This window comes from Pelodiscus sinensis, chromosome 4, assembly GCF_052426305.1.
Source record: "Pelodiscus sinensis isolate ZL-2025 chromosome 4, ASM5242630v1, whole genome shotgun sequence".
NCBI classification, from domain to species: domain Eukaryota; kingdom Metazoa; phylum Chordata; order Testudines; family Trionychidae; genus Pelodiscus; species Pelodiscus sinensis.
The window spans coordinates 59642166-59656479 of NC_143055.1; the positions used below are offsets into that span (position 1 = coordinate 59642166).

The 14314-nt window shown below is 43.4% G+C and overlaps 1 protein-coding gene across 6 annotated transcripts in view; it reads right to left on the reverse strand.

The window, feature by feature from the left end:
* SNX25 (sorting nexin 25) overlaps positions 1-14314 on the reverse strand; it is a 143078-nt gene that overhangs the window by 12993 nt on the left and 115771 nt on the right. For 3 of the 6 annotated variants that reach the window (XR_012904267.2, XM_075930316.2, XM_075930320.2), the window contains exons 13-14: positions 12708-12821; positions 8692-8856 (exon numbers count right to left, since the gene is read on the reverse strand). Coding sequence is in view for 5 of the 6 variants with exons in the window: in XM_075930316.2 (XP_075786431.2) it covers positions 8692-8856; positions 12708-12821 (279 nt within the window). In the remaining variant the exon portion in view is untranslated. Of the gene's footprint in view, positions 1-4587; positions 5668-8691; positions 8857-9234; positions 9329-12690; positions 12822-14314 lie in introns of those variants that run through there. The other 3 variants (XM_089777893.1, XM_075930319.2, XM_075930317.2) reach the window with 3 other exon arrangements.

A 14314-nucleotide genomic window follows, 5' to 3' on the forward strand; every position in this document is an offset into this window, starting at 1 on the left:
AGAAAAGTGAGAGCATTTCGTTTAGAAATTACAAAATAAGGAATAAAGTGAAAACTCTTCTTTAATGAGTGAACATGCAGCAAGCTTTTATGGGCATTAGTACAGGTAAAAGAACAAACATGTTGTGACATTGGGCAATAGCTGAGCTGTAGCATATGATGAAACTTTGGGTGTCTGAGCAGAAGCACTGGTCTTGGATCCATTCACAATTGCCTTCCTCCAACTTTTTTGGAAACAAAAAAAGGAGTAACAAAAAATATTATGTGCTGCTTTCTCCAGATGGGTTGGAAATGGGTGGGATTACGGCCTATAATGGCAAGGAGAAAGGAGGGTCAGGGAACAACAGGGAGGCAAGATCAAATCAGTATCTTAGATGCCTATATACAAATGCAAGAAGTATGGGTAATAAGCAGGAAGAACTGGAATTGCTAACCAATAAATACAACTATGATATCATTGGTATTACAGAAACCTGGTGGGATGGGACGCATGATTGGAATGTTGTTATGGAAGGGTACGGCTTGCTCAGGAAGGACAGACAGGGAAAAAAGGGAGGAGGGGTTGCCTTGTATATTAAAAATGTACACACTTGGACTGAAGTGGAGATGAACGTAGGAGATAGCTGTGTAGAGAGTCTCTGGGTTAAGCTAAAAGGGGTAAAAAACGAGGGTGATATCATGCTAGGAGTCTACTACAGGCCACCTAGCCAGGTGGAAGAGGTGGATGAGGCCTTTTTTAAACAATTAACAAAACTATCCAAAGCCCAAGATATGGTGGTGATGGGGGACTTCAACTATCCAGACATATGTTGGGAAACTAACACAGCGGGGCACAGGCTATCCAATAAGTTTCTGGACTGCATTGGAGACAACTTTCTGTTTCAGAAGGTTGAAAAAGCTACCAGAGGAGAAGCTGTTCTGGATTTGGTTTTAACAAATAGGGAGGAACTAGTTGAGAACTTGAAAGTGGAAGACAGTATAGGGGACAGTGATCATGAAATAATAGAGTTCATGATCTTAAGGAAAGGTAGAAGGGAGACCAGCACAATTGAGGTAATGGATTTCAGGAAGGCTGATTTTGATAAGCTCAGAGAACTTGTAGGTAAGGTCCCATGGGAAGCAAGACTGAAGGGAAAAACAACTGAGGAGAGTTGGAAGTATTTCAAAGGGTCGTTGCTAAGGGCCCAAAAGCAAACAATTCCGCTGTATAGGAAAGATAGAAAATATGGCAAAAGACCAGCTTGGCTTAACAAGGAGATCTTGCATGATCTCAACATAAAAAAGGAGTCATATAAAAAATGGAAACTAGGACAAATAACAAAGGATGAATATAGACAAGCAACACGGGAATGCAGGGGCAAGATTAGAAAGGCAAAGGCACAAAATGAGATCAAACTAGCTACAGGCATGAAGGGAAACAAGACCACCTTTTATAAATACATTAAAAGCAAGAGGAAGACCAAGGACAGGGTAGGCCCACTGCTTAGTGAGAAGGGAGAAGCAGTAACAGGAAACTAGGAAATGGCAGAGATGCTCAATGACTTCTTTGTTTCGGTCTTCACCGAGAAGTCTGGAGGTGTGCCTAACGTAGTGAATACAAGCAGAGAGAGGGTAAGTTTAGAAGATAGGATACAGAAAGAACAAGTTAAAAATCACTTAGGAAAGTTAGATGTCAGCAAGTCACCAGGTCCTGATGAAATGCATCCCAGGATACTCAAGGAGCTGATAGAGGAGGTATCTGAGCCTTTAGCTATGATTTTTGAAAAATCATGGCAGACAGGGGAGATTCCAGAAGACTGGAAAAGGGCAAATATTGTGCCCATCTATAAAAAGGGGAATAAGAACAACCCAGGAAACTACAGACCGGTCAGCCGGTCAGTTTAACGTCTGTCCCAGGGAAGATAATGGAGCAGGTAATTAAGGAAATCATATGCAAACACTTGGAAGGTAATAAAGTGATAGGGAATAGCCAGCATGGGCTTGTGAAGAACAAGTCATGCCAAACTAATCTGATAGCTTTCTTTGATAGGATAACGAGCCTTGTGGATAAGGGAGAAGTGGTGGATGTCATATACCTAGACTTTAGTAAGGCATTTGATACGGTCTCGCATGATATTCTTATTGATAAACTAGGCAAATATAACTTAGATAGGGCCACGATAAGGTGGGTGCATAATTGGCTGGATAACCGTAGTCAGAGAGTTGTTGTTAATGGTTCTAAATCCTGCTGGAAAGGGATAACAAGTGGAGTTCCTTAAGGGTCTGTTTTGGGACCCGTACTGTTCAATATCTTCATCAATGATGTAGATATTGGGATAGAGAGTACGCTTATTAAGTTTGCAGATGATACCAAACTGGGTGGGGTTGCAACTTCTTTGGAAGATAGGGACATAATTCAAAATGACCTTAGCAAGTTAGAGAAATGGTCAGAGGTAAACAGGATGAGGTTTAATAAAGAGAAATGCAAAGTGCTCCACTTAGGAAGGAACAATCAGTTCCATATATACAAGATGGGAAGCGACTGTCTAGGAAGGAGCATGGCGGAAACAGTGTGATGCTGTTGCAAAAAAAGCAAATATGATTCTAGGTTGTATCAACAGGTGTGTTGTAAGCAAAACTCATGAAGTCATTCTGCCGCTCTACTCTGCACTAGTTAGGCCTCAGCTGGAGTACTGTGTCCAGTTCTGGGCGCCACATTTCAAGAAAGATGTGGAAAAATTGGAAAGGGTACAGAGAAGAGCGACAAGAATGATTAAAGGTTTAGAGAACATGACCTATGAAGCCAGGCTTCATGAACTGGGCTTGTTTAGTTTGGAAAAAAGAAGATTAAGGGGGGACATGATAGCGGTTTTCAAATATCTAAAAGGGTGTCACAAGGAGGAAGGAGAAAATTTGTTCCTCTTGGTTTCTGAGGACAGGACAAGGAGTAATGGGCTTAAAGTGCAGCAGGGGAGGTTTAGATTGGACATTAGGAAAAAATTCTTAACTGTCAGGGTGGTCAAATATTGGAATAAATTGCCAAGGGAGGTGGTGGAATCTCCCTCTCTGGAGATATTTAAGAACAGGTTAAATAGACATCTGTCAGGGATGGTGTAGACGGAGCTTGGTCCTGCCTTGAGGGCGGGGGGCTGGACTCGATGACCTCTCGAGGTCCCTTCCAGTCCTATTATTCTATGATTCTATGTCAGAATGTCCCTCCTCTCCCAACTTCTGTACCCTGTCTCCACACAGAGAAAAGGGGATGGACGGGGCGTGGCAATACAAATGTCTGTCACTCTCACACATTGTGTGCGCTCTGTCATTTTCACAAACACACAATGCCCTTCACTCTCATCTCCCGACCCAACACATACGTGGGAGGGTTGTTGTTACTTCTTTTATTGCTTGCAAAGTGGGTTAGTTTGGGGTTTTGACTGGTCTGTGCATTTTATAATTTTCATTTCTCTCTTACGTTTAAATTTAATTCTTTGAATAGTGAGTTCTAAAATGCCTAACCTGCTGTGGCTGGAGTAATTATCCCTGTGGTAATTGCTGCTCCTAGATGTGACTTGAATGTCCCTGCAGCCCATGAGAGGGGCAGAGCACGGGGTCTTCACAAGCTGTCTTGGCCTGCCAACACCATTCCTGCAGCTCTCATTAATCAATAACAGGGAACCGTGGCCAGTAGAAGTTGTGGGCTCAGTGCATGTGGATGAGGGGCAGCACATGGTGCCATGGAGCCATTGTTGTACAGACCAGCTTTCAGGAATGGTGCAGGGCCTCGGCAGGAGTAAGCCTGCCTTAACTCCACTGCTCCACAACCTGGAAGCCGCCTCAGTTAAACGCTGCCCAGCCAGAGCCTGCTTTCTGAATCCCTGTCCCAGCCCTGAACCTTCTCCTACACCCAACCTCCTGCCCCAGCCTTGAGTCCCCCTGCACCCAAATTCCTTCCAGAGTTTGCACGCTAAATCCCAATTCCCCTGCCCTGGACTAAGCCCAGAGCCCCTCACATACTACGAACCCTTTGGCCCAAGACCAGAATGATGGAGTGAGCATGGTGAGGCCTCAGAGAAGGGGTAGAGCAGGGGAGCGGCCTGAGAGAAGGGGTGGAAAGGAAGTGGAGCCAAAGGTATTTGGATTTGAGGTAGATCTTACATTGCACTTAAATTGAAAAAGTGATCTTGTTGTTTAAAAAGTTGGGGTACGTCTACACTGCATCCCTAGTTCGAACTAGGGATGCAAATGGAGACAACCGAAGTAGTTAATGAAGCGGGGATTTAAATATCCCACGCTCCATTAACATGATCTCGCCGGCGCGCTAGTTCGAATCACGGCTGATTCGAAGCAGGAAGTGCGCGCCGGGACGCGTTAGTTCGGACTAAAGCCCTTAGTCCGAACTAATGTTACTCTTCAAAAAATGAGGAGTAACATTAGTTCGGACTAAGGGCTTTAGTCCGAACTAACGCGTCCCGGCGCGCACTTCCTGCTTCGAATCAGCCGTGATTCGAACTAGTGCGCCGGCGAGACATTGTTAATGGAGCGCGGGATATTTAAATCCCCGCTTCGTTAACTACTTCGGTTGTCTCCATTTGCATCCCTAGTTCGAACTAGGGATGCAGTGTAGACGTACCTTTGGAGACTACTGGACTAAAGGGATTAGTCAGCTGAGTTCAGCAGTACAGGGGAGAGAGGGAGGAAGGACTGTATGTTAGGGCTTTCCCCCATTTCTTAACTTGTAGACCAGCGGTTCTCAAATGTTTTGGGCTCCGGAGCCCTTTACACGCATAAAAATTTATGCGGAGCCCCAGCGGATCTCTGATTGTATGTGTTGTACCTATCGATGTTTCCAGTTTGTCAACCTCGAGGAGCCCCTGGGGATGTCTCGTGGAGCCCTGGGGCTCCACGAAGCACAGTTTGAGAAACACTGTTGTAGACAATCTACAAGGAATACCCTGCAATAGGATGAAAAAAGCATGTTGTCAACACCATTGCTATCTCTTCCTAGACATGGATGTTACTGGATCCTCCATGTCCTGCTCCCTGAGTCAAATCCTTTGTCTCCCAACTCTCGTTTGGTCACGCAAAGACTGCAACAGGAAGATCACTGCTTCCAATTCAAAAACCCACACTGTATTTTCTATTGTCTCTCCTGGCTTCCTGCCAACTCACTTCCTACTTCCCTACCATTCTTGGTTATCCTCTAGGATCCACTGTGTCTATGGTTTTCACTCTTCCCAGCAACTTAGTTAACTGAATGGCTGAAATATCCAGGAAAGGGTAATACCCCTCCCATTCATCACACAATCATTGAAAGTTTTCAAAAAAAGGTCAGACACTCCTGAGGAATAGTTTATGTTTATTTGGTCCTGTCTCAGTACAGAAGGACTGATGTTTATGTTTATTTGGACCTGATGACTTACCAAGCAAGGCCCCTTCCAGCCCTACATTTATATAATTCTATCTTTGTGTATCTTTTGCTTTGTCTTTTCCTCCATTTTTTTCAATCTGTTCTCTTTTTCCACCCCCTCATTTCTCTTCCTCTCTCATTCCCTGTCATTGTGTTCTTGCCTTTCTTCTCCCATGTTTCTTGAATCTTTCTCCTTCCATCATGTGTGTGCATATATAAATGTACGTATTTTGAGAGGCAGTCGGCACATATGCACACACAATCGGGCATCTTTCTTGAGATCTATTTTCAATAAAAGAATAAAAAAAGTTATCTTTCACTCCCATCTAAGGGTATGTCTACACTAGCCCCCTAGTTTGAACTAGGGAGGCTAATGTAGGCATTCGAAGTTGCAAATGAAGCCGAGGTATAACAGTTAACTCGAACTAAGGACTTAGTTCGAGTTAATGTTTGACTGCCGCGTGTAGCCGCGGGCAGTTAGTTCGGACTAGGGGAATTTAAAAATGGCGCCCGGACGGGAAGATGCAAATAAAACCCAGGATATTTAAATCCCAGGCTTCACTTGCAACTTCGAATGCCTACATTAGCCTCCCTAGTTCGAACTAGGGGGCTAGTGTAGACATACCCTAAGAGTCTAAGGCTTTCCAGTGAAGGTATTTTTATTTTTCATATTAGCAGAATATACATTTATATTTTACAGAGATACAATTGCAAGACTAATTTGAAAAGAAAGAACAGCTGTTTCTGATCATATAAATCTACAAAATGAAATATTACTATCTATAGAAATAGCTGCAAGAGTATAATTTATAGACAGACAGATAGATAAGACATATGCAAAAGTAGTCAATACCACACTGAGCTGCAAAAAAGACCTCCTTGTGTAAGTAGAACAGGTAACGTAGTCTACAATAACCCACAAATGTCCCACAAGTGTATTTAAACGGTAGATGGGTCATCTTCACAGAGTGGCTTCAATATGCCGCAAAACTACCACTTTTATAACTGTAATCTCCTGAAGTGACATGCCCCAAGAGAGGAACAGAAGAGAAAAAAAAGATGGAAATGGCTCCTTGCAGCTGCTGTACCTGAAATACTAACTGCATAGAATATAAAAATCAACCACAACCCTCACTGCAAAAAAACAATAAATGTGTTAATGAACTATTCTTTGCTGCATTTTGAACAAGACAGATTATTTTAAAGCTCGGTGCAAGATGCTACAGCTGAATCAACTACAGGGCCTCCCATGTAGCTCTCAAAGTTCTCTCCATGCTGCCTATAGTGTTTACAAAACCTAATTTTGCATCAAGAGTCTGCCAGCGGAAGACATACTGAAGGTTGGATAAGGAATTGGCAGTCAGCAGGATTTTCAAAGGATTACCCTCATCTAGGGCTAATCCAATTCCAGCTGACATTTCCTACTGAGAGCTGGTTCATGTCCTTAGAGACACTGAGGCCAAGTCTATTCCTGCATTATGATGGATAAAATCACTAGGTTGTGGAAGTAAGCAATAGGGTCTCCTGGGAAGAGCAAGTCACCTGAATAACTCTAGGGCACCTACTATGAACTCAGATACTATCTTCTTTTCTTGGAGATGAACACAGAAAGAGAGTTGCATATCCACTTTTCTTCTGACAGAAGAAGAGAGCTATGTGGGCCACTGAGAAAACAGTCCTACTTAAATAAGAACCCATTTGCCTTGAATAATACTTTTCACCTTTTGGGAAAGTAGTGGTTTGAAAGAGTATCAGGAAAAAAGGTACCGCTGGGCCCCCGTTACTGCTTGGCCACAGGGTCCAGAGCTCCCTACTGCACTGCCTGCCCCTCTGTGTCCTGCCCCCTGGCTCCCAGATGAGTCTCCGTGTCCCTCTGCAACTCCTACCCTGCAGCCCAACCTCCCTATACCTGGCTCTGTGATCCAAGAACATCCATGGTCCGGTAGGACCATGGATGTTGCCAAACCAGAGAGTCCTGGTTAAGGGAGGTACAACCTGTAGTCCCACACTTCGAGGAGGTACTGCACAGCCACACAGAAAAACTACAGTCCCCATACTGAACAGCATATAAGCAACTTTTATAAATTGAAAGCAGCAAAAATAAATTAAAAAAAGACAGTATAAAAAAAATATGTAACTTTTGTCCTAGACAACTAAAGCACTCCCTGACACTAGGGATGTAAAACATTTAAAAAATCATTAGCTGTGTAGCCAATAGAAATTCTATTGTTTACGTGGTTTATCATGGCTCCTAGAGCCGGTACTCCTGGTCCCCTCAGGGCTCCCATCAGCCCTATAAAGAATTTAACTGGTGCCGGTAATCAATAAGCATGAGCTTATCGGTTAACTGGTTACACGGTTAAATTCTTACATCCCCTACCTGACACACACAAAAAGAACTACTTGAATGGCATGGAAGAGGGACATATGGTGGGGAGGATCAGAGCCAGTGAATTTGGATGCCTTATTTCTGGTTGTCAAATTTCAACACTACACAGAAGAAAACCATATCGATGAATGGTATATACAGAACATTACATGGAGGATGCAGAGAAGCAGAACAAAAGAAAAGCTTTTTTAAGAAAGATATTCACCTAACCACCTCTGTCTGGGTTTCACAATCACAAGACAGCAGAAATATCCCTGAATCTTTCTAGAAGCACATCATGTTCAAGGCTGGAAAACTCAGAAGGTTTGCTAGCAAACGATATCCCAGGCTGCTTATATTTCATTAACTTGGAATATGCAGTTTATACCATTGTCTCCATTCTATATTTTCCACAGAGAAAAAATATGTTCTATTGGCAAACTGCATTAAATGCAGTAGTGTTTTAATAACTCACTGTTGGTTTGCTTAAACCAGTGGTAGGGAACCTGTTTTGGTTTGGGGGTCACTGACCCACAGAAAAATCCACCGTGGGCCGCACACAAGCAAGAAACAAACGAACAAAAAGCCCTCACTGACTGAGAAGCAGAAAGACAGTTCCCATATTCCCCATACACCAGACCCTGGATTGGAGGGCACATTAGTAGATTTTGTGTGCTTCAGCCCTGTGGGAGGATGGTGGGGGAATGAGTGTGCCAGCTCGGGCCCCCCCAATGCTGGGGGAGCCTTGAGCCTCAGGGGCTGGATTTAGACAAATCGAGGGCCACATCTGGTCCCCGGGCCTGAGGTTCCCTGCCCTTGGTTTAAACTGAACAGCATCTCCAGTAATACCTCCAGTATTAACTCCCACTCAAATGCAGTATATTAACAGATTATATTGGACACAATTAAATCTAGGAAATTACTTTTCTACCACTCACTTCTTGATGAGAAAAGAAATCACCAGGTAGTCTTTCCAGAAATGATGAGAGTGAAAAAGCAGATTTCTTTCCTTGCACATCAATAACTTTGAGGTGCTCAGGGGAAGGGCTCAAAAAGGCATAAAGTGCTTCACTCTGACATAATCTTTCATCAGAAAGCAGCTTCTACGGAGAAAATGGGATAAAGAATATTCACATTTCAATTAAATATGAATTATTTAACAAGAAGGTGCAACATGCTCCTCAGTACATCTGATTAATACACTAATCAGGTGCAGAGTAAGAGAAGCATTAGTGAATAAGAATAGTGTCCACCACATCTTGAGAGAGACTTGAATTTCAGGAATGTTTTCCAGATTAGAAGCATTTTTTGTTAAAACTTTTTTAAAGGAAATATCCTTATGCCATGCAAATTAGTTCCTAGAAATTCATTTTAAAAGCTGATGTATTTAAAAAAAGAGTAAAACTAAAATTACTATAAAAATAACATGGTGGAGTTCCAAGCTAGAGTCTTACAGCCACTCTGAGATCAAACTGACTTACCACTAGAGAGATGGTTTTGCTAAATGCCAATGCCACAAGCTCAACTTGAGACCTGAAACTCAAGAGGAGTTCCTTTTGGCTTGTACAATGCCTCCTCCCTTCCACCTTTTCCTCTCCTCACACCAGTGAAAATCTAAACACAAGGACTGACTCAGCTCTCATTTATGCTGTTCATATTCTAATGGTTAAAATGGATTTACTCCTGATTTAGGCCAGTGTGAAAGGAATATTAGGCTTACAGGTAACAATGCTGGTAAAATACTGTATGATCTAGAACACAGACCAGCTCATTTTGGCTCTGCACTTATTTAGTAGTAAAAAGTGGTACATTTTAGACATTAAAATATGCAAATATGACATACTCACAGGAAATACACAGAGAGCACATTTCTTGAATAAGAAGGAACTGTTTTTATATAGTCACTTTTTGTGGAAAAACACACAGTTCCAGTAACATTCTGAGAAAAGCTTTCCCTTCTGTCGAGGCTTTGGGTATGCTTTTTCACAGATTATTGCTAATAATTCTTTCCTAACGAGGCACTGCTCTAATTGCCCACCCACCAAGTTCTCCCCTATAATCATGACCATATGTCATTTTTATTTTTCACTGGCAAATATAATTTGATTATCTCAAACAATACGTTCACTGCCTAATTTACTTCATCTGCAGGGAAATCGGTACAGAACTAGCTGCTTTGCCTTGTTTGTTGATATTAGAAGGGGGAATCTGAAGCAGAGAGAAGATGCAGATGAACAGGCTTGAATTCTGAGCACCAGAGAAACAGCATCAAGTGAAGCGGGTTCCTCAGACTCTGACAAAAAGGATGGTTTGCAGGAAAGGTCCTGGGGATGGAGAAAGGAGCACCTGACCATGCTGGGAGTGAAGGGAATGTAGAAAAGCAGGAAAGACAAAGGGACAAGACGACACAAAATGGGGAGAATAGAGTCCTAATGTCTGATGCTTAAAATCTCAAATGTGTATTTAAGGATAATACAGCACGCAAAGAAAAAGCAATGAGATATGCAATAATGTAACTGGGTTTCATATTTCAATACATTTCTGCTACTTCTTCATGATCTTTGGAAAACATAGCAATGGAATGGCAAACATTCAGGGTTTGATATCATAGCTTCAGTTTTTAAAATATTACATTAAATATTAATGGTGCTCAGCTCTTGTCAGCAGCATTCTATTTTGGAAAGAGGAGATACATACAAGTATCTCACTTCCTGGGGGAAATGTACCTTGCTGTTTCACAGCAACTTTTGGTTGTATTATAATATCTGGATAATAAACAAGAAAGCTATCTAGGAAGATTACTCTAAGATCAATTTACTTTTCATATCAATCAATATAGTTTAATTTTTCTTGACTGATCAATGGCCTATTAGTCACTGAACTTCAGAATCTACAAAAGCATCTCTTAATTGCTAAACAGTCTGCTTTAAACAAATAAACATGTTAAACAAGATGACCCAGAAAATTCTACTGCTGTATCTGTAAATTGCATAATGTCTCCTGTTTGGAGCTATTTAAGGACAAATGCAATTTCAACTTGTGGAACAAAATACAACCACCACTTCAAAGATTATCCTATCTAAAAAGTATCTTTCATTCATTTTAAAATAATAATGATGCCTAAACAAGGCTGTAGGCAACCCAATATAATCAATCATATAATACATACTACAGGTTGCACCTCTGTAAACTGGAACTCTTGGGTCTGGCAACATCTGTGGTCCGGAAGGACTTCAAATGTTCCAAGTTCAGAGAGTCCCTGCAACTGTGGTGAGTGGGGGGGCCGGGAGCCGGAACATGGCTCAGCTGGGCTGTGGGAGGGGGAGGCAGGATCCGGCGTGTGGCTCAGCTGGGCTGTGGGAGGAGGGGAGCTGGGGCATGGCTCAGCAGGGCAGCGGGGGTTGGAGGAGCAAGCAGGGACGCATCTCGGCTGCGCTGCCAGAGGTTCTGGAGGCAGTGGCTCAGCTGACCTGCAGGGGGAGAGCCAGGAAGCCCGGTCGGATAGGCAGGGCAGGGGGCGGAACCAGCAGCAAGGGGACCTGAAACAACTTCCTGGGGATGCCCCTGAGGGTCCTGAGGTGCTGGACCAGGGAAGTCCAACCTGCTTCAAATTTAACCTTAGCAACACTGAAATCAATTCTACAGGATTTTGGCCAACCAACCACCTGTTTCCTTTATCACCGAGGAAGCACACCTGCAGCCTCTTTTTGAGACCTTATTCAAAAGGTGTCTTTTGCACATGGAAGATTCAGGCTCCTTTGGACCACACGAGAAAGCAACTTTCAGAGTCCTGGATCCCTGACAGTGAATGAATGGCTGTTGGAACCCCGCCTTTTATAACAAAGAGGATTGCCTCCAACACCCTGATGACCATAGGCGTGGTAAGAGACTACAGTGAGAGATGGACCCTTAGCCAGTTCCACACCATTTAGGGCGTTACAGTCAACAGATCATGACCAATGTCCTAGACTCCACCTGGCGAGCAACTGACAGCCAGGCAAATCTTAAAGCGCTGGGCTCACATGCTCCCAATGAGATGTCCCACTCTCTAAGCAAGCACATACATTCTGCATCAGCTATTAGGTGTGTTCCATGTAGAGCACATTACAAAAATCTAATCCTGAGGTGACAAAGGCATGGATAACAGTGGCACGGTTCACATCAGGAAAAAAAAAGATCACAACCTCCCAGCCAGACACAGATGGTAAAAAGGTGACTGGGTCACTGCTGTAATATAATCTTCAAACAGCATCTTGGGGTCTAATATTGCTCCTTAAATGTGAACACTATTGATCAATGTCAGACTCTCTCAATCAAAGAGGCTGCTATTACCTCTAGATGTTTTCCCCAACCCAGCATCAGCTTAGACTAAGGTGGGTTCAGCAGCCAGCTTGCTCTCAGCCATGCCCAAGTTCCAAGTACACACTGGCTGATGTGCTGGACTGCATCAGAAGAGAGATATATACAGCTGGATGTTAATCGGTACAGGGAAAACACTGAAATCCATGCACTCTTACTGGTTATCCTAAGTCATATACACAAAGGAGGAGTGACAGAACAGCATCTTGTGGCACTGCATGCTAGAGAGCTCTTCAGGAAGGGGGTGATTGCCTTCAACTACCCACCGAGATGTCCCCAAGAGAAAAGAACATGACCATCTGAAGTACAGACTTTCAGAAAGTCACAAAAGGATGTGCGATGTGATCATTCTCCCTGGTCATAGGAGAAGCAGGGACTGCAGCATGACCTTCTAAACCGTGCTTGTAGAACAGTACTAAGGACACAGAGATAGGATTTTTTTTCCCTAATAATTGGGAGAAAACGCGTTGTACACTTATGAAACCAAGCTATCTTGGAGTCCAGATGCTAGCAGCTCAGAACAGGAGCAGCCCGTTAGCTTTTAGACTCTATAATTAATAGAACGTTAAAGGGAGTACAGCCTTTGTTTTCTTACCTGTAAGAAATTATTTAACTGGTTCTTGGACTTTTCCATGAATTTCTGATCTACAGATTTGAAGGGCAGCTTACTGAGGGAAGGCAACTGAACTTTCTTTAATGATGGAAAACACTGAGCAGAGAAAGGATGAAACAGATTATTCCATAACATTTTTAATATACACATACAGCAAAAAGACAGAAAGGTATGTGTGTCAAAATGGAGATTCAAGGAGATCCCTTAATTTTTCTTTCCCTTCCACACCCCTCTGAGTGTCCTGAAGAACCCTTTCCCCTGCCCATCCATAGGTAACATAGGTGAGGAACTCCTCCTTTTGTGCCCCATCACTACCAATCCTATGTTGGCCAAAAGAGTTGCTTCCAGAATAATAGAAATACTTTCTTTTCCAAAGGTCTGTCCCACTAGTGCTTCCCACTTGTCCTGGGAGCCAGAGACCAAGCCTGGTACTCAAAATGGGCTGATATGGCAATCCAGCACATAAGCCACTAGGACAGTGGATCAGCTCAGCAAACAAAATTCATTATTAAACAGGAAAAGGCCAAGTACAAAATTTTTGCAATCTGTCAACCAGAGCAAAACTTGGTTGCTAGAAAGAAAATTGAATCCAAAAAAAGGCAAGAGGCTGTAAACAGCAGCTGGTCTGAAAATACAGTTATGAGAAATAACCAGATTCTAGAGTATTAAATGTTTTAGGTCAGTGGTTTTCAACCTTTTTTCATTTGAGGACTGCTAAAAAAAAATCAAATAGAGGTGCAGACCAAGACCCCTACAATAGAAATCTTAGACTGAAAACTGACTGACCAGAATTCAACCAACATATCATCATAGAATGCTAGAACTGGAAGGAACCTCGAAAGGTCATGAATTCCAGTCACCTACACTAATGGCAGGACCAAGCACTATCTAAACCATAACATGCTCAGCATGGCACTTTAAACAGCATGAGAAATGGTACAAAACTGTGAGCTTCTGTGGTAATGACACTTCAGGCTTTTGACCTGTAGTTGTACATATCACATACTTTTTATTGATCAGAGAAACAGTGTGATGGGGTGCAATCACAGAAGACCTCTTGGGGATGCTTTAATGCCTTTTCTGGGATCTGAAACTTTATTTTCAGAGTAAGCTTTTGCTGACCACTTCGATATAGTTTGCAGACCACCTAAAGCAGTGTTTCTCAAACTGTGGGTCGCAACCATCACTACCAGGGGGGCTGCGAGCAACTTAGAGGGGGGTTGCAGCTGGATTCAGTTTTTCACTTGTGACCCCTCTCTTCCGGGCCACAAAGAGGGGCAGGGCGGCAGAAGGTAGCTGCCAGCAAGCCATGCAGAGTGGCCGGGGCTGTGGGACTCCAGGAGCGTGGCTCAACTGCAGCAGGAAGCAAGGCAGCAGGAGAGTGAGGCCGGCACAGGAGCAGACGTGCGAGGGGTCAACTGGGGCATGGTTGCTGGGCGACCGAACGCTTCCCCAGCTGGGAGAGGTAGGGGTCCCTCAGGCAGCGGGCTGGGGGATTGGGTCGGGGCAGAGGACCCGGAGGTAAATAAGGGCACGTGGGGGGTCAGAGGAGGAGGCAGAGAAGAGGAGAAGAGAGGAGGAACCAAAGG